The sequence below is a fragment of the Grammomys surdaster genome, unplaced genomic scaffold (assembly GCF_004785775.1).
Source record: "Grammomys surdaster isolate TR1022 unplaced genomic scaffold, NIH_TR_1.0 125098, whole genome shotgun sequence".
Classification (NCBI taxonomy): Eukaryota; Metazoa; Chordata; class Mammalia; order Rodentia; family Muridae; genus Grammomys; species Grammomys surdaster.
The window spans coordinates 41,669-63,276 of record NW_021620001.1 but is presented as its reverse complement, the minus strand read 5'-3'; the positions used below and the strand labels follow the sequence as shown (position 1 = coordinate 63,276).

The window sequence follows — 21,608 nt, the reverse complement described above, 5'->3', positions numbered from 1 at the left end:
CATTCAGAAAAAACAACTACACATTGTGTTGGAGTACTAGGTACCACCAGAGGGGCTCTTCCACAGCAAAAGCAGAGTGAGAAAGCTAGAGGCGTCTGCACAATGCCAAGCTCTTGTGTTAAAAATGAACACAAATCTACTCTGCCTAGTCCTGGCTCACAGATGCTGCAACATGACAATCTGCTTCTTTAAGCTCCCAAATTTATTACACAGTGGTTGTTACACATGCGAATAGAATTTGGCCCCACATACAGAAAAGGGAGAACACTATTAGCCACCAATGTGCTGGGCTCAAAAATGCAATATACATGGATTAAACTCCAGCTAAAATTGGTAATTTTACTGCTACCCAGACCTCACTTCACCAAACACTAAGCGTAATGCTGTAGTAAAAACCGATAGTTCAAATATTCACCTGAAAAAAGTCTTACAGTTCAAAAATAATGCAACTCCGTTCAATTTAATCTAGATACAGGTACTTTATTTACAAATATTTAGATAATAGCATTTTGTTACATCAAATGAAGAGTACAGCAGTCTGAATAAATCCTTCTGTCACAAAAACAATTAAGACCCACTGTTACTTTGGGAATTGGGGTATTGCACCTAAACAAGCTGAAGGTCTTTACTTTGTGATTGCTACCTTATATCCCGATGGGTGATTTGTTTTGTTTTGTAAATATATACACACACCAGCAGGTCATGGTCCCTGGGCGAATCCTTTGTGATACAACAGTGTAAGCAAATGGATCACTCTAAGTCTTTAACAGAATATACCAGTCTATTCCAAGATTCCTTTAAGTTAAGCAAGGACAAAAAGGTGAATCCGCAAAAAAAAAAAAAGAACCCTATTTTCTGCACATTCCAGTTTTGCTTTTATTTAACATTGACTATACAAAACTCTGGAACTACCACATGTTTATAATCCAGAAGATGTTCTTTTACATTAGTGTCTGGTAAAGAGGGATTTAAAATGTGTATTTTAAACACAGCGTTGAGCTGAGAACATTTTATATAATGTGCTCGGGCTTACCTACGTGCACTTCCAATGACCTCTCAATTCCCAGCCACTTTAAACTTAGCTAGAAACCAACCAAGAGATGGGAAGAACTCAGTGAAGCAGATGTTGCCTAGAGATCTATTTCTCTTGTAAGGTGTTGTTCTTTCCGTGGCCAGACCACCAGTGCAAAGTAGTAACTTACATTAAGTCAGCACACACATTTAGAAACACCTTCCCTTTTACAAAATAATTTATGCCAACATGACATAAAATAGCCCCTCATACTATGAACACAAAGGATAACAGTAATTATTTCACTGTAGTGTTAAAAATGCACAATTTAAAATCCCTTAACAGCAGACCTGTGGTTCTGGCTATCTGGTCCAGAAGTTGACCATTCCAAGATAAAGGTATAAAAGCTTAAAATGTGCAATATTAAATCCAGCCTTCTTCCTTTTCCTATACAGTAAGGCAAGAATGCAGCCTGTAACACAAAATGTTTACAAAAAGAAAAGCAGGTGAGCACACTGATTACAGAAGAACAGTTAAGAAAATCAGCAGGTATGCCACAGTGCAAAGATGGAATAGAATCCGCTAGTGTTTCTGCTGATGCCAGGAGCTCTTTCCAGCATTTTGTCTGTCCCCAAACACTGCCAGCACCAAGGAGTGGAGCCAGTATTACTTGTGAACTGCAGTTGTGTCTATTTCCTTGTGTGAAATGGGAGAGTAACATGGTCACATATAGGTCACACTGTACAAACTGGTATTTTATACTGTTCCAATGCCAGTAATCAATTTACTTTCTTCATTAAAATAATATACACAGAAGGTATTGTTAGTTAGGTTCCTTCAAATTTTATACATATTTACTTTCTGTTAAAGAGAAAAGGATAAAATAGTGTAAAAATTAAAAAAAAGATAAAGCTATTAATTAAGCACAAGAAAAGATAAATGGGTATTTTTCCCTGTGCAAGGCTAAGACAGAAGCAAACCTCATCAAGGAAAATGCCACCCTTACAACAGGGAATTTATCCAACAAAAACAAAAGCAGTTGCAGACCCCTTTTCTCTACCATCCAAAGTCATTTCACAGCAATGAACTTACTGGCTACAACAGACATACTCAACAGTTGAAAGATGGGAGAAAGGCTGAAAAGATCAAATTTAAACCGTACAGTGAGACAAAGCCTTGCCAAAAGGGAAGGTAAAAATCAGGTCCAGCATCAGTGTTCAGTTTAAATCATATATTGGTGACAAACCTATCACAAGGACAATCAAAGGGGAAAAGTCTAGATTTACCATGCAGGAGAGATTTATTACTCTACTTGCCTTTGATAACCTGATTACATCTAGTTGTTTAGCAGTTTAGTATTGTTAAACTGTTTTTACAAGAGTTGTTTTTTCTTTTTTTAATTAAACCCAGTAAGATGTACAGAAGACAAGGAGGCAGTAAAAAGTACTGCTTCCAACAGACAGAGGTGAAAGGTCAAAGAGGGGCCCGAGCAAAGAGGTCACTAGCAGCCACAGCCTTCTCTCTGGGGTTGGGGTTCACTGGTTAGTCGTCCTCCCTGCGGGGCTGAGGGTTTGTGTTGTACACCAGACTCGGCAGCATTCAGATCCAGGCTTCCATCCTGAATGTTCTGATAGATTTTCTTGGCAGCCTCAAGAAAAGCATCTTCTACATTCTCTCCCCTAAGAGACAATCAACAACTTTATTCCCAAAGCACAGCCTTCTAGAAAATTTAAGGCATTCACACTGACCTGCTAACCTCAGTGAACTGCCATGATGTTTTCCACTTAGCCACTGCCATCTACTAAGAGATTACCAGAAGACTGAGCTAAGAGAACAACACAGGAAATGTTTTTGGTATCAAGTACACAACCCAGTACTGAGCTGTTTCTAAAATCAATTTGCATATTTACATCTTTGACTCACTGCAGTGCTGTTAATGTATTACATGACAACTGAGATAGCCACTCTGAAATGTGAAAGCAGGTTCTCCAAATGTACCAACAGGATTCCAGGCTTCCATTATTTTATAAACAGCCATGTATAAAACTATGCTATCTTTATCATGTGATGTCGACATAGTCATGTTTAACCATGTCACAGCTCTGTTCTCTTGGGACTAAGAGCAGAGGTAAATAAACCTGAACAGGTTGGGCCTGTCCTTGCCTGGTGCGATACAGAACTATGACTGGGAGTGCTGGGATCAATGCTGAACTCCAAGGACAATCAGGAAATGTTCACTGTGCCTCATTAGCCACTGAGTATGTATGTCCTTGAATCATTCTTTAAGGTGATCGTAAATGCTGTGTGAACATGTTGGCCAAGTGCATGTTCAAGATACCAAACTCAACCTCAGGTGTGAGAGTCAAACACTTGTGAGATGTCAGCACAGTTCCTTTGTTAACCTGGGTTCCCAGGGGACACAATGAGGTACAACCCTCTAAGTAGCAAAGGTTCCCGTTCTCTTGTAATGTGAAACAGGCTTCTGCTCATGCTCTACCTGCGGTGGGTGCTGTCCATGGCCTCACTATACAGCACAGTTCATATCATGTCTACATCATCCACTTACACAGCACAGGATTCTACTCTGCATGGAACTAAAACATGATCTACATTTTAGCCATACTTACGTTTTTGCACTTGCTTCAAGGAACAATAAACCTAAAAATAAAATTCAGACTAAAATTAGGACATTGCACAGAGTCAGGAGCACTCTAGTCACATGTGAGTAGGCCCCACAGCTGTCAGTCAGTCCTCCTCCACCAGCCCTTATGAAGGAGCACCTGTCTGAGGTACGGGGCAGGTCTGTACCTGTCATTCAGTAGCTGCACTACTACTAACATGTATCATAGAAACAAACACTTTATTTCCTTATTGAGATTTCTGAATAGAACAGAAGTTTTTTTAAGAAAAAATATTATCAAATAACCTGCATGATCTAAACCTCCTTTCCCTTAAACTCCCATAGAGTTAAGTCTTAAACCCACCGTTTTCTTCGGCAAACTGTTTGGCTTCTTCATAGGTAACATCTCTCTGTGCTTCCAAATCTGCTTTATTTCCTATGAGAATTATTACCTAATTTGTGAACAAAAGAAACGGTATCTTAGAACAAAAATACCTATGAAGATTTTCAAATACAAAAGTCGAGACAGGAAAAAAATGAACCCTAAGTACCCTGGACTACAGAGCATAAGGCAAGAGCACTAAGAAGGACTCTGGCAACAAGCTGGCTTGGGGTCTGACAACCTGCTGTAAGGAAGAGAAAGTGTATTTCAGATTTGTGGAACCCACACAGTTTTGCTGAATAGTATTTTTATTATTGTCATAAATCCCTTAAAAATAGAAAAGTCATTTCTTAGGTGAATACGGCTCACAAGCCAGTTTGTTCTTATCTGGTCTAGGCCAAAAGAATAAACAAGATGAATAAGAATGCCCTAAAATTGGGTGCAAGGTACTGTAACCATAAACACTCCCTGGAGAAGGCTTGTAGTTTTCAGGTTCTCAAAAGATTCTGGGACCCCGAGGAAATTTGAAAACCACTAGTTTAATTCACTCAGGGTAACAGTAATTACATTCCCCTTAAATTCAAATAAGACAGAGTTAGCAAAGAGGGCATTAGAACCCTAGAGAATGCAAACTGTGACCTAGAGAAATACTGTCCTAGCTGATGCTATCCCAGGAGAGGTGTAAATTTGCTATGTCTGTCTGTGAAAGAAGCTGGGGATAGGATAACTACACAATAGGTTGAAATCTTGGGACAAGTATCACACTCCGTCATCTACTTTGGAATCACCTATGCAAGTAAAGTTGTTCAAAGACTAAAGGTAGCCTTAGAAAACAAAGGGGTTTTGGCTGTTATTTAAGGCACAAAGGGGGAAGATATCAGCCCCTTTTTTACCTTGCTGCTCCTTTTAACCAGATACAGATGTTAGAAATTAATGATTTCAACAAAACAGTGCTTCCCAACTTTTTTTTCCACATAAAATTAGTACTTGTCTCTTTCATTTCAAATATTTGGGTCCAGTGAACTAATCATATTTCCATATAAGTTAAATGGTATAAGAAAAAAAAAATTCTTCAAAGTGCAGGTGACTACTGACAAGGGAAAATAATGTTCATAGTTAATTTGAACAGTAAAATAATGGCACTTTAAAAAAAATCAAGCCTAGTTATTAGGGTCATTATAAGACTGGTATTCAAATCCAGAAATACTGGCTTCTAGACTGGAGTGTGGGCAGAGCATTTGCCTAGCAGGCACACAGCTATGGCTTTAGTCTCCAGCACTCCACTATACCACTACCCTCTTCAAAAAGAAGTATTTTCTCTTTCCCAACTATGTATCACTCTCCAGTCTTCACTGCCTAACCCCCTAAGAGGCAGTCTGGTAACAAAGTAGCACAAAGCATTAACAAATGAAAAATACATACTTTTTCCATAAAAACAAAAGGCAATTTCATAGAAAGCATAAAGTGCACATCGAAGAACATTTTAAAAATTCTTTAGTAACTCACAGGGCCACATTACACTGTCAAAAAACTAACATTGGTACAATTACCGCCCTAAGATAGCCATTTTTTTTTCCCAAAAAAATGGCTGTGCAGTGTTACCAGCTGTCACCTCAATCTGGGCTCAGACATCATCACCAAGAAATTGCTACTGCTGTTTCTTCACAGCTCTCTCAGCCATCTACCTTATCACTAACCAGCCCTTGGTGATCACTAGTTCTTTATCTCTCTACAGTACTGTCATTTTGAAATACATCAATAGAATCATAGAATATATAAGCATTTAAGACTCAGTAAAATTCTCTTAAGATTCATCAGAGCTGATGGTGTTACCATAATTCTTTCTTTAGTGTGGCTGAATAGTTCACCGTAGTGGGGGATGCATGCAACCAAACTGTTTTTGCTATTTACATGTCTGTGGTAGCTACACTGCTATTGGTTTTTAGTTATCACAAATAAAGCTGTTATGAATATTTATCCATAGGTCTCTATGCACAGCAGCATTGAGCTTAGTATAAATGAAAATGAAAGCTCTAGGCTCCACACTAGCAAAACAGGTCTCTTACCACTCATCCTAGTTTACTGGACCAGGCCTCTTACCAAGTGCGGGAGGTACAAAGCTAAGTCAAACACTGTTCTTGCAACACCCTCCAGGATGCCCACTGACACCGATGCTTGTAAAGCTGGCTTCTCCAGAAGGCCCTGCTCGACTGTGGTCACTATCACTGAACCATTCACCACATTTCTAATTCATCATTCAGGTAGTTTTATAGCTTCTCTCTAAACATGAAGGTTCTCTCTGCTAGACAATAATCCACTGAGGACCAGAGACACATGCTTATCTTTGCATACTGTGAAATCTAGCATGATAGCTGTCCTTTAACATCTCAGTATCTTTTCCATCTTGTTAAGAAGTTAATTACTTAAGTATATAGAATACTTACTTTTAGTTGACATTTTATTCAGATAATTACAAATTCACATGCAACTGTAAAAAATCAAAAAGAGCCCTTGCACAGTTTTGCCCAGTTTCCTCCGATGGTAATATTTTACAAACTAAATCTAAGCTTTTAAATTTATAATTTCAGATTATAATAACTCCAACTGAGAGCACCACCTCATTCGTGGCTTTTTTTTTTTTTAGACCCAAACATAAAAAGTATAATAAAAATAGAAAAGCTAGAAGCAATCAAAACTAAGAGTTTTCTTCAATTAGCCTAAGAATAAAATAAAAATACTAGGGGCTGGCGATGTAGCTTCATGTCAGATTATCTGCCTAGCGTACATGGGGCCTGGATCTCTAGGATCAAAGAAAATATGAATGCAACAAATAAATGAGTAAGTGAGAGAATGAGGGAATGAGAGGTCTCTTATTCATAGCACCCAGATCACAAAGTCTCACCAGTACAAGGCCTGCCTGTCTGGGTTAGCCGATTTTAAATCTCTATACAGTTAGGTATTGACTTACAGTGTTTGGATTGGTGAGATTCCTTGCGTCTGTCAACCAGCTGCTTAAGTGGTTATATGTACTTCTTCTGCAAAAGTTAAAATTAAAATGTGTTGATTCTACATAAAATTGCCATTTGTTCAGAATAACAACAACAAAAAATAACCAGGGGTGATGTGCCTTACACATGTAATCCCAGCAACTCAAAGGCTAAGGTAGGGCACAAGAGTCCTGAATGTGAACCATCATGGCCCTAAGTGAATTCCTTGTACTATGGTTTGTACTACAGTCTCAAAAACAAATAAACAAATAAACATATAAATCTATACATACATAAACAGACTTTAATTGAAAGATCGATCCTACTATGTGTATTTCTGCTTTGACCAGATGGCTACTCCAAAGAAGAACTATAAACAGAACCAACATATTTCTCAAAACTCTAGCCAAACTTTGTTTTGTGTTCTAAAACAAGGTCTCCCTCTGTAGTTCAAGCCATCTTCCCTCTCTTAATGTAGCCAACTTTCTCTCCCATGTCTTGGATTACAGGTGTGTGCCATCATACCTGGCCACAGACTCATTATTTTTAAATAGCTCAATATCCAACTATATTAATGATATCAGAAGTATTTAAAGCGCGCGCACACACACACACACACCCCAATATTCAAGCAAGGAACACAGACTATTTAGAACCAAGATTTGCAGTTTAGAGTCAAAACTAACATTCCTTGAAATTATCCAAATTTTCTAATCACAAATTGGAAAACAGTACCAAACTGTTTACTGCTTACTCAAGGGAAAAAATATTTTTGCATCTACCTTCAAGTTACAATTTTTAGTCAAAAATAAAAGACAGACATACTAAATTAGTACATAATTCATCTTTCCTAAATTGTTCTTTTACTTTCTTTTTTCCTTTTTTTTAATGTTTCCCAGGCCAGCCACCAACTTGTGATCTTCCTCCCTCTACCTCCTAAATGCTAGAATTACAGGCATATGAAACCATGGCCAGATTACTACTTTGGACTGAGTTAATACACAGATTAAAAACTGCGTTAAAAAAAGCATTTAATGCGTTCATCTAGAAATTCAGGATCTCAGCTACAAGAAAGCTTGTATCTTGTAACTCTTATTTGCATGGCGCTTAAAACATCTGGAGAATCATCAGACTAAGGCATTTTTCCACTTTATCCGAGCAAATTTAAAAGCATGGTGTCATCTGCACTAGTCCAGTTGACTCTAACACAACAATCAATCCACACAGACAGGCTCTGGGTTAGGATGGCTCAGCTGTCTACTTCTTGACTTCACGATACATTCTGACTGGCAAAACAACTGACATCATAAGCTTCGTTATCAATTTGGGAAAGTGCCTTGTAACAATTACAGCTGATGCTTAAGATAAAAAGTATTATTAAAATGGGAACTTATAAGTTGCAAAATGTTAAGGATTGACAGAAATAATTGGTAGAAAATAGTGTCATTACTCTACCAGCAACCTGTGACTATGAACTGTCTAAAGTCACCTAGGAACCTAACATCCAAAGTACTTTTTTTCAGTAAATATTGAAATAAAATGAATCACCATAAACCCTTTAAAAATACAGTTTACTTTTAGTATCATTACTATCAAATGCTAGAACATTCACAGGACCCACAAAAGAGAAATTTTGTGCCTAACTGCCATGCTCTTGCAATCTTCCTGCCTATTCTAGATAAATATACAGAATCACATGTGGCCTTTACACTTACATATAGTATGTATCAGTCATCCTTTTTACAGCTCAAAAACAGTTCATTGTGTGGATATGCCACCTGATGTGTATCCATTCCTTTAGCTGATGGACATTTCTGCTGTTTCCATATGAAGTGCTTGAATACACTTGAATACACATAAATTTTACCACAATATTACTATACTTAAAAGATATGTTTAAAAACAAAATAAATTGCATTTTAAGCACACATCATATTTAAGTGTATTGGTAATGTATGTGACCTTTAATTACATTAAGTGTTCAGTAATAACTCATAATGAGGCAGAGTTCCGTACAACAGACAAGTTTATTGTCCCTCCGTAAGACCATTTACTGATCATGTTACCAACTGCCCAGTACAGTGAAGAAAACTAAGACTTATTTTACTGTTTGCTGAGAAGTTACTGAGGCTTTATGTATATGATTATACACAGTCCCTATAAATATTCTAAAGGCAGCAATTTCAAGAGTGTGTCAAAGTCAGAGAAGTTAACAAGGGGCTCCTTTCCTGTGCACGGCTCAGGTTCTCTGGCTCTTCAAAATGAAACAGCATAAAGCTTTTTCTCAATATCAATCTCCCGCTGTCACTTGGTCCCACTCACTTATCTCTATCTCCTAAGGAGGAACTCTTCTTAGGGATGCTTCTGGCTGACACTGCATCATGATGAAAGGCAACTGGTTCATTTTTATCTTACAGCAGAGAACTGTTCAGGTCTAGTAAGTAGCAGTTTGGCTACATGCACCAAAGTCAAACCTTTATCTTCCTGTTTTGTGACTTCATGTCAAATGTTCTGAGTTTCCAGAAAGAGCCATGTTGTCATGAATGAATCCTGATGCAGTGTTTTAAGTCGCTTCAATCCATGGTAGAAAAATGAATTTAAGTAAATGAATAATTACTCAAACATTATACATAACCAACACCAAAATGTCAAAAAAGTCAACTTATCAAAAAAAGAACCTTTTGCTGGCCTACAGAGGAAAACACAGGATCTGTTTCAGTCTATCGTGCTTCCAAGGAGACTAAATATTTCACTCCTCACTGCTCCTATTGACAGACGGTGTCAATTTTAACACAGATTGAATACAACAATTCCTCAGCACTGGCTTGCCTTCCCTGAAGTGAAAGTTTCATCACATAAAGCCACCTCTCTGCAAACAACTAATTCAGCTCCCCAGACTGTGTTCTTCTTTTAGGTCACCATTATCTCATGGTCTCTAACCAACTTCCAGGGAAGATCAGCATGTTATTTAAGTTTTTCAAGCTTTAGAGTACAAATATAAAACCCAAATAAATTTATAGATATCCAATTACAAACTAAAGGAGGCCCAAATCAATAAAAAAGAAACCATTCTGCCCAAAGTAGTGGTCTACTCCAAAGCGGGACATCATCTTACCTGGTGATGTCATACACCATGAGAGCACCCGCAGCTCCTCTATAGTAGCTCCGTGTAACAGCTCTGAACCGCTCCTGTCCTGCTGTATCCCAAATCTGCAGTTTGATTTTTTGGCCACTAACTTCAATTATTCTTGTACCAAATTCAACACCAATTGTGTGAGGACAATCAGCCATAACTGTTGGAGATGAGAAAATAGCCAAATTTTAGAATACTTGTGTAGAAAGCAGCACAAAAATGCCATGTTCTCAATTATATTTTGCTTATCAATTAAAACATATTGGCCTCTTTCTCCACCACCCACGATAAGAATTGTATTTTAAACTTTAGCCAGTGATAAAGAGAGAAAAAATCCTCAAAACTAATTATGGTGAATAAATGAAACACACAGAGAAAATGTTTCTTAAGATAATACATTTTGGAGGTAGGGAGCTGGAGAGAGATCATGGTAGTTACGAACATTATTTGCTGTCCTTCCAGAGGACCATAATCTAGTTCCCTGCACCACCTACACTGAACAATTCCCAACTGCCTATAACTTTCAGCTCCAGAGAATCCAACACCCTCTTCTGGCCTCTGTGTATACCAACCCATAAGTAATGTATACATTCATATATATCTACATGCATGATCACACACACACACACAAGTTGATTTAAAAGATGCATATTTAAAGTAAAAAAGGGGGGAGTTATTTAAATTTAACATTCTATACTTTTTGGAGGCAGAGACAAGTGGATCTCTGTGAATACCAAGACACCCAGAGCTACGCAGAAATCCTGTCTCAAAAAAACAAAATAAGTAAACAAATCAAAACAACCTGCCATAATGGTACACATCTTTAATCCCAACATTCAGGAGGCAGATCTCTTTGAGTCTGAGGACAATTTAGTCTACATAGTCAAGTCCAGGTCTGCCAGAGCTATACAGTGAGACCCTGTCTTTATTTATTTATAAGTAAACAAACAAATAACCAAGGTGAATCATACATCATAAATTTTTTTAAAAAAATTAACAATTTAACTGGCAATAATAATGTATTTTATCTGCACTTATTAAAAAATCCATTGCCCTTGGGTCTGGAGAAATGATTCAGCAGTTAAAAGTATGTACTGATCTTGCAGAAGACCCAAGTTTGGTTTCCAGCAGCACATCCAGTTGGCTCACAACCACCTGTAACTCAGTCCAACTCCTGAGGATCTGCTGTTTCTGGCCCCTAAGGGCACTTGCACTCACATGTATATAACCCTACAAGCACACACACAAACACATACACTTAAAAATAAATCTTTAAAAACAATCTAGAAAAATAATCATGGCACTTTAAAAACTCAAGTGTAAATATAGACAGGTTATAATGAAATGCATAAAATACACTAAAAATAGTGCTTTTTAAACGTAGAGAATGTGACAACAAAGTAAGCTACTCATCTTTTTTACCTTTCATATTGAACTTACACTTTTTTTCTGTAAATTGATGAAGCAAGCAAGATTTTCCTACTCCCATATCCCCTGTTTAAAAAAAGAAGATGTTTCAGATGGCAATTCTGTTTCTCAGTTTTACACGTATGATCCTATACAATGACTGCTGCATAGCAGCCTATCATGTACACCACAAGCTTCTCAACACTCGGAGTACCTGCATCTTCCTTTACTATGAATTCAAATGAAAAACTGCGCACTTCTAACTTTTAGCAGGATAGAATTTGGCTGTAAATTACTGTTTAGTAAATAGCCAACAAGCTGAACAGGACTTGTAACAGAAAAATTACTGTGGTGAGATTTTTTTAAAATTTGAACTGTTTCCAAGTAGGTATCCAAAGTGCATGTATTGGTCTATGCAGATGAACTATTACAAAAGCAAACAAAAATAAATAAATTAAAATTTGGAAACTTGGCTCACTACATTTGTTGTTTTACCCCTACATTACAATAGATGCCATCTCACAAAGCTATACAAACTTGACATCAAAGCAAAAGACATGACCTTTCTTTTCTTTTTTAAAATTTATTTACAGGTTGTTGTGTTTTGTTTTCCATTGTAGAGATCAAACACAAGCCCACAACCAGGATAAGCTTGTAAGAACTCTTCCACTAGTCTGCAACTCAGCACAGCATCTGGGCTTTTACCTGTTATTTACAACCATTCATAGATAAATGCATTAAGACAATTTGAACAAGGTCTTGACATTTAAGAACAAAACTATTCGTGTGTGTGTGTGTGTGTGTGTGTGTGTGTGCGCGCGCGTGTATCCCAACCAATTCTGAATTGGTGTTCTTTACCTATTTTGGAATTCAAGAGGACCTTTTATGACACTGGGATATTTCGGCACTAGCAGGAAATTAATTTTATAACCCCAACAATAACAAGGTGGCCCTGAAGAACAACCACCATCATTTCACTGGTGCCCAGAGACTAGATAAGTACCCAGGGCCATGATGGAAAAGGCTATCTTGATATGTATCTTCATCAAAAACTTTGGTTCTGAAGTCAATAAAAGCATGCACTTCTGCAACAGTATGTTTAGGTACTGATATATAAATGTTTCATGTGTTAACTCTCTTTGGAGGACAAGCATACACATTAAATAAACTTACCAATAATAATATATTTAAAGATGTAAGAGTAGTTGTACGGTGCAGTTGCCATGGTGGCACTAAAAACAAAGAAAACTATGTTACTTCAGAAAACAGTTCACAAGTTATAGAAACCTATTACTACTGCCCTTTCCAAAGGCAGAGCAGAAAATATTACAAACATTCATACACATACATACATATATAGATTTTTTTATCATCTACAGAGTGAGTTCCAGGACAGCCAGGGCTCTACAGAGAAACACTGTCTCGAAAAACAAACAAACAAACAAACAAAAAGCAATCTTAGCCGGGCAGTGGTGGCACATGCCTTTAATCCCAGCACTTGGGAGGCAGAGGCAGGTGGATTTTTGAGTTTGAGGCCAGCCTGGTCTACAGAGTGAGTTCCAGGACAGCCCGGGCTATAAAGAGAAACCCTGTCTCAAAACAAAAAAAAAAATTATATCACATATATTAAGAAAACACATTGACTACACAGAGAAAATTTTGATCTAAGTCAGTAAAATTCCCAAACTGATCACAAACTCTCTTGAATGTTACTTTAATATTCTCAAGTGATCCACAAAAATGAAAAAAAAAATTGTTTCAAAACACGTCAAAGTTTTACACTAGGAAATATCAAAAAAAAAAAAGTTATTCTGGAACTCTTTCAAAGAAGAAAATCTTTATGAATTTAAAGTCAAACATCATTAAATAATTCCTTCTCCCTTTAAGGTCCTTTTCCTTGTTAACTGATCAAGTAAGTTATGGTATCAAAAGTAATCACTAACACAATACAAAAATAACTTTCTCCTCTAGTTTAAATCAATACTAAGCAAAGACTCTAAAGTCTAGAACAAACATGAAATCCAAATCAAACTGTCATCAAAATTAGATTTTATCACATAAAACTGTTGTTCCTATAGATTTTTAAAAAGGAGAACGTAATTAGCAATTTCATATGGCTCAACTTAATACAGTATTAAATTATTAAAAACACATGAATTAAAAACACATGAATTGAGTTCTGTATACTATTCTAGGGGGAAAAAATGCTATAAAGCTGTCCTCACACTTATGAAATCCAAAAGCTTACATATAAAGATACTTCCAAAGATCACAGCCTAATCCTTAGACATCAGGTAGACTTAACCTAAGAAAAATCCCAATTTCTTTCCTAAACTTTCAATCTCACAAGCACAATTAAACACGTTAATCCTGGCTGATACTTAGGAGACTGAAGGATTGTTTGAATCCAGGATTTTATGGTCAGCATGGACAATACAGAGACTTATGTCTCAACAACAATAATCTTCCCAAATAATTCACATGCTGTATGTTTCATGTGTTAACTTTCTTTGGAGGACAAGCATACACATTAAATAAATAAACTTAACCAATAATAATATACTTAAAGACATAAGAGTAGCTGTGTCTCAATGTGTCTAACCCTGTGCTAGGTTCTAGAGAAAAACATCCTAATATGGATAATAATATCTAATGAACTTATTTTTCACCAGTTTTCAGCTAAGGAAAGACAAAAATCATACATACCAAGACTTACTAACTGATCAAAAATGTGTGCTTTCTAGTGTTTTAATGAATATTGTGTGATAACTTTATGCTATATTTCAAATAAAATTTCAACAATAAAACTGAATCTACAGGCAGAATATCTGCAATAGGTGAAGAATCAAGGAAAAAGAAATCCTTAAATACAGAAAACTAAAGAGCACATCATATAATTACAGTCACCTTACTTTGCTGTACCGACAACAGTCAACACAAGTCCATGCCTTGCTCTCAATGCACCCAGCATGTTGTGACACATCTATAATCAGTTCTTCACATCACAGAAAACTCCCTTAACCAGTTCTTTCAGGAGTTTTTCTAGTTGGATCAGCTAGGATCCTAGACATGGTAACTCTTACCTCTTTTCCAGCTATTACTGGGACTCAAAGTTTAAAATTAACTTGGCCTTAAGCTAGGCAGTGAAGCGGCACATGCCTTTAATCCTAGCACTCAGGAGGCAGAGGCAGGAGGATCTCGAGTTCAAGGCCAGCATGGTCTTACAGAGTGACTTCCAGGATAGCCAGGGCTACACAGACACACAGAGAAACCCGTCTCAAACAAACAAACAAAATAACCCACAACAACTTAGCCTCAAGGTTAAACTTGATTTAAATTATTTACCAGGTCTCTGAACCAGTTACTTACAAGCGGCAGAAGGAACCCTCGAATTGACTAATTTTCAAGATTATTAAATTTCTAACATGTATTAATTTCTCTTCTGTATGGAAACAGTACGTTCTTTTCCTCAAATTTTCCTTAAATTAGTTTTAATTCTTAAAACTCCTTTCCAAAGTAATCATTTGTAAATTAGTTTTCTTGCATTCTTCCTCTTGATTTTCCTATTTTCTTCCCATCTTTTGACTAAAATTTTGTGTACATACTTTGCTTCCTTATGTTAAAATCCAGCACTAAGGAGACAGAGGCAGGCAGATCTCTGCGAGTTTGAGACCAGCCTCCTACTCTGTATAGTGAGTTCCAGGACAACCAGGCCTATGCAGAGAGACCTTGTTATAGATAGAAGATGGATGGATGGAAGGCTGGATGGATGGGCAGGTGACAAACAAGTAAATAGATAAATAAAATTACAGGGCTTATGGTGTATCTTAGTGTTGAATGCATGCTTAGCATGCACAAGGCCCTAGCTTTAAGCCCCAACACACAACACCCAAAAATCATGGCCTTTAAACAGTCCCAAAGTCAACAACTTCAAGTGTTCTAGGAGCAATTGTGAAATTATAATTCAATTCTACTTGGGCTAACTGTATACATAGTAGTTGTCACATATGGCATCCTCTAAAATATCATCTACAATGATGAATTTTGAGATATATTTTAAATAATAAGCTAGTAGTTTTCTAAATAATCACTATTTCAGGATGAACACTGATACTGTTTTTACTTCACCACAATAATTTTTTTGGTTCAAGTTTCTTTTATAACTACAAATAATAACCCTAAAAGAATAAACAGCGAAGGAGACAGTGCTGGGGATGTACCTCAGTTGATAAGTGTTTGACTAGCTTGTACCAAGACCCAGCTTCACACATAAACTAGACCTGGTGGCATAGGCCTGTAACCTAGCACTCAGGAAAAACCATCAGTCCAGAAGTTTGAGATCATTCTTGGCTACATGTTAAGTTGAGGATAGCCTTAGCTACATGAGACATTGTCTCAAAAGCAAACAAAGTCATATGCAAGGGGCTCCTTTTTGAACAAAGTAATGAATGCCATTGATAGAGTGAAAAAAATATTTTTGCCTAGCTTTGGAAAGAGAAAAAATATTCCTCTGTTATTTAAGGGCAAGTTTGTTTTAAAAGCTCAAAGGTCAAAAAAAGGCAGAGGGTGGGGGATGTGAGCAGGAAACGCTGGTTAGTTCACACTGAAGGCACAAGTCACTCAACACTGCAGTTTATCTGCTGATTTAAAAAAAGAGCTTAGCAATATTCTATAACTTATGTAATTGAAATGCATTTTCTTCCCATTTTGTTTTGTGAAATAGGGTCTCTCTTTTTTTTTTTTGGTTTGATTTTTCGAGACAGGGTTTCTCTGTGTAGCCCTGGCTGTCCTGGAACTCACTCTGTAGACCAGGCTAGCCTCAAACCACCACTGCCCGAAATAGGGTCTCATTATATCATCCCAGCTTGCCAGAGACTCACTACACCATCCATTTATAATACTCCTGCCTCAGCCTCTTGAGTCTGTGACTACAGGAAGTGCCACCCTTTGTTCCATTTTTTTTTTTTAATAAAAATTACTTGGATAAAATTGACATAAGATCTCCTTTAATGCCTTTGATTTTTTTAAAAGAAAAACAAAGGGATTGCTGCATTTAAGAAAACAAGGATGAACAATTTGTAAATTAGTAACACAAATGCTATAGTTTCCATTTTGGGACACTTAATAAGTACCAGGCAGTACTGAAGTGCCACTGACTGCTGTCCTTCTAAGACAACTACTAAGTTCCTCATTTTACAAAAGAGGAAATGATCTCAAAGGAAAGCAGTGTGTCTAGCTCAGGCAGTTTGGACCAAGTCTATACTGTATCCAGCACAGCTAACAACACAAATTCGCTGTAACAAACAGCACCATCCTGCCTCCTCCAGGTGATGTTTTAAGGCACAGACCTTTCACTCCTTTGCTTCTAATTTAACACTCTGAATAAGAAATATTAAACAATTACATTTGGAGTATACACAAATTTAAGAAACAACCATAAATAATTGGTAATGTTGATTTATTATTTATCCACAGTAACAATAAGGAACACTTGAGACTAAATCATACAATGATCTGTGTTACTTATACTAACACTAATACCTAAACTAATTCTTAATTCCTACAACTCTGCAAAGCTATTATTTTCATGCAAAAATTGAAGAACTTGAGATTTGGAGAAATTCACTACCTCAGTCAATGCTCAAAGTTAGTAAATGGCCAACCTAGAACTGGAGCCTTCTGATTCCAAAGAGCATATAATGCTCTCTACTTAACTAATTATTGAAGACATGAAAGGTGGACACATAACTGTCTTTGGCTATCAAAAGAAACCTTCACAAAATGACCTATAAGCACTGATAATTGTTGCACTATGTAATCAAGTGGCCAATTTTAAATATTAAGCACCCTTAATGTTGCTTTAACAAAGGATTTTTCTACTTTATCTTAGTATGAAACATACCTATGTTAATGAGTTATATAAGCTTTATTTAAAGACAGAACATACCAATTGTATAAAACATGCAACATGTTCTTTTCAGTTAATGAAATCATGGACATATTCCTGAGTCAATATATCTATATCTAAATGGTTACTAAACATGCCAGTCATTGTCAGGTCAAACAAAATCAGATCTCTTCCTGAATAAGATTATATAAATGAGTTTTAATTCTTTTAAAAAGATGTATTTTATGAGTATGAACATTTCGCCTACATGTAGAGTATATGCTCTTTGTCAGGTCCCCTAAAACTGGAGTCATGGATGGTTGTAAGCCACCATGGGCATACTAAGACTCAAACCTGGGGCAGCTATAAGAGCAGTGGCTTTTATCCACAGAACCATCTCTCCAGCCCCAAATGACTAGTTCTAAAGGTGCTAGTAGAGGCCTCAGAGTAAAAAACAAAGCACCTACTAAAAGGTGTTTTCTCAGGCTTATATTTTAACTTCTATGTGTTTGTTTATACACTGTCATTCATTGTTTAAAGCTATTGTAGTCTATTCTTCAGATCACTACATAATCTTTACATAACTAATTCAATAGCAAGGGAAAAGCAACCCACTAAATACTCCTGGTGACCTAAAGTCTTAATGTTGCTCTTCAGTTTTAGGGTTTTTATATATGTATTTTGTTATAAACACTTGAGACAAGACTACTTTTGTGATTAAACACCAACAACATGAAAATATTCCATATCTACCAAGCACAAACCATTATGGAAGGTTTTAACAATAATCAAAAAAGGGAGTAAGATTGTCTCTATCTTCGTGTAACTAAGAACTCATCCTTGCTTAGAGGCCCCTGAACTCGAATGCTATGCTACATGTCAGTCAGGTGGACAGAAAACTCCCAGAGTTAATCTAATAATCTAATCAAAATGGTCAATTTTCTTTCCATAATAGAAATACAACCTTGCAAAACAACCTATCCATTTCTGAGACCAAATTTTCATAACTCATTTAAGGTTATACTTTTGTGTAAATTAATGTAAATAAAGAATTTAAAATACAAGATTGCTTAACAATGTCTAAAGAGAAAGACAAAATCTTCCCACTAATGATAGTGAATAAGAATGCTACGAGTAAGAAATAAAGACTCCAAATCTGTGTTCTGATTTCCATAAAAATATTTAACAAAAAACCCCAATGCACTTGAAAGGATTAGTAAAAGTTTACTAATGATATGTCAGAGATCCAGATGAGTATGGGAGGAGCACTGTAGAGACAGACCAGGACTGTTCATTGCAAACACTGATCAGTAATATACTATTAATGCTCACTATACTGATGCTTTATTTTGCAAACTTTAAAACGTTTGAAATATAGTATCTCTTATTAATAATAATAATTTGTCTCCTGCCATACTTTTAAAATACTTTAGAACATTTTTGTGTATGACTGTATGTGTAGGCATACATGTAGATATTAGAGAGAATAACTAGCATGAAGCCATTCTCTCCTTTTACTGGGTGGGTTCCAGAATCTAACTCTGGTTGTCAAGCACAGCAGCAAAAGAATTTACCTGCTGAGCCATCTTGCCAGGCGCACATGCTAACATTTTTAATAACATAAACACCTCCAGATCTATATAGTTTGAACATGTTTTATCTTACATATCTTGCTAAGAGTATGCAAATAAGACCTATAAAAACTGGCTACAAGAAATTTTCAAGCTCTGTTGCAAAGCTTAAGTTTACAAATATAAAATTTCACATGAAAAATAGCAGAATGTTTTTTTAAAAAAAGCCTTAATTCCAAGGAATTTTCAGTATCAATTAGAATCTAAGGTTTTTACATCTTTACAATAACTCCACTTACCAAGCCCCTAATATAAGCTAGCTACTTTATAAACAATGTCTAATCCTAAAAATTCATTTCACAAATAAGGAAACCATGTCAGAAGTGATACACTGATGGTTATATACTACTAAGTGGGCAGATAAGATTAAGCCAGAGACTACTTCGACAGTACTTGTTCAACAATTAATCACCCATTATATGGCTAGCAAAACTACAAGCTTTTAGATGCCAAACCTGAGCTTTCTTTAAATTCTAGTTAATCCTTGAAATAACTCTGAAATGTGGGCACAATTTATAAGGACACTGAGTCTGGGAGGTTGGCTAACTTGGTTAGGGTCAATTAAGTAACTAGGAAGTGTCTGTACGGTTCGGACGATTTTACTTGGCCACACATGAAAGCGTGTAGGTTGTTTTGGAGTCCCAATGCCTTGGGTTCTTACTCTGGCACTGCTATTTCCTAGTTACACAGAATTCCCGAGAAACTTCCCTGCTGAAGGGAAGGGAGAAGAGGGAACTGCATTATTACTGGGTCAAATTTGTTCTCAATAATCACATTTTACATAAAAGGTAATTGAAACAACATGCCATGACCAGTAAACTTTCCAAGAGTTTCTAACACTTGGCTGTGCAGCCACCAAGAATACAGCTTTCTTCATAAATAAACAGGAAATTCTACCACCACCTCTCCTCCAAAGAGCATTTGCCAGAGTAGCAGCTGATAATGATAAATTTTGGGTCTTATCAGTTATCACCCAGTGTGAATAGAGAAAAAATGGAACTCAGTTGTCACTTCTCTGAATCGACACAGTATTGTGTGTCTCAGCCCTCGTGGAATGTACTGTAGTACAAAACATACCAGCCAGAATGGGGAGAAGCCAGTTTGTGTTCCATCATTACTCAGCTACAGGACAACTTCTGGCTTCGGTCTGTCCCCCGCCCCTTATTTAAAAAAAAAAGGGGAAAATTCTCAAAAGCAAGCTATGTGTGAAGACACCTAAACCCGTGCCTGGCACACACGGGAGGTTTAGCATTCCCATTCCATCATCTTGTCTCAAATTCTCGAGATGCCCAAACTTTTTTCCATCGCTATTTCTAGATGCTGTGTAGGTTCTAACCCGTGCAGGCTGGCCAGGGACTTTACAGGGATTCAGAGAACCTCGCGAACAGTCCCACACACCCAGTCCTCAGCCGGGACTACAGAGCGGTTGCTTACAAGGACACGGGAGCCAGCCCGAGATGCCAAAGCGCTGCCTTTTGTAAGATGAGGCCCTGTAGGGTGGGACTGCCATGGCTGGGGCTCGTGGGCGGCAGGACGGCGCGACACGCGTGGGGAAACACTGCGGGGGTGGTCTGCAGCCGCGGGCAAAGGCGGCGAGACCCGGGGCTTCGGAGGCCGCGGTTGTGCCCCGCAGGCCGGACAGATGAGGTGAGAACACACCCTCCCCGCACGCCTCGGAGTGAGGCTGCGGGCAGAGAGCGCGAGCCGGCCGGGGCAGCGCGGGCGACAGCTCGCCCCGCAGAGTCCTGTCAGGACGGCGCCCTCCGCCGACCCTCGGGCTGGCCGCGGCCTGCGGGGCCAGCCCGGGACGCCGCCCGTCTACCTCTCGGCTCGCCTCCGCCCCTTGGAAGGGCCGGGCTGGGAGGCCGGCTCCGGGCAGCCCCTGCGGAAGGCCTTGGTTACCTGGGGGGTTGCTGGTGGCTGGGCAGCTTTCCGGACGGGAGGGGGACGTCAGGACGAGGAAGCAGAGGGCGGACGCGGCGGGAGGGCGGCCGGAATCCGTCGGCCAAGGCCCTGGTAGGAAGGCGGGCTGGCCTGAGGTTGCAGACACTCGGGCGGCAGTCGCGGTGGTGGCGGCGGCTGCTCCTGCGGCTCCCTCAGGATCTTCCTCGGGCTGGCCCAAGATGGCGGCGCTCCCTGCACAGGGTTTCCTGTCACCCTCGCAATGGGCCGGACCACAAAAGAAGGGGGGAGGATGCGCGCGCAGCCAGCGGAGCCCGGAAGAGGGTGGCGGAGACCGATCCGACAGCCACGCCCCTTCCTCAGTTCGCCCCTCTGGAGTAGACCCGCCTCGCCCTCGGCCCGCCCCACTGGTCCTCACGCCTGAAGAGGGCGGGGAAAGGGGTCTGCGCAAGCGCAGTCGTGTGCCACGCCTCCCGACGGAGTTACTGCGCAAGTTCGCACGCTGTTTTCTAAGGGTTGACAATGTCCAGAATTGTCGCAGTTGGACACTTAACTATTTTTAATACGCATAAGTTATATTTTTAATACGCATAACTGCTTCTCACTGGGACGCTTCTGTATGCCTGTCTCTGGGACACTGTGTCCTT

General features: G+C 38.4%; 1 protein-coding gene across 1 annotated transcript; it reads right to left on the bottom strand.

The window, feature by feature from the left end:
- Positions 1-454: 454 nt before the first annotated feature.
- On the bottom strand, positions 455-21,322 carry Rab14 (RAB14, member RAS oncogene family). Its single transcript, XM_028785076.1, has 8 exons — positions 20,962-21,322; positions 12,715-12,773; positions 11,575-11,628; positions 10,117-10,294; positions 6,983-7,049; positions 3,997-4,084; positions 3,640-3,670; positions 455-2,691 (listed from the first exon to the last, which is right to left on the bottom strand). The coding sequence occupies exons 2-8, from the start codon at positions 12,764-12,766 to the stop codon at positions 2,514-2,516; spliced, it is 648 nt and encodes a 215-aa protein (XP_028640909.1). The 5' UTR covers positions 12,767-12,773; positions 20,962-21,322; the 3' UTR covers positions 455-2,513.
- Between the last annotated feature and the right edge of the window lie 286 nt (positions 21,323-21,608).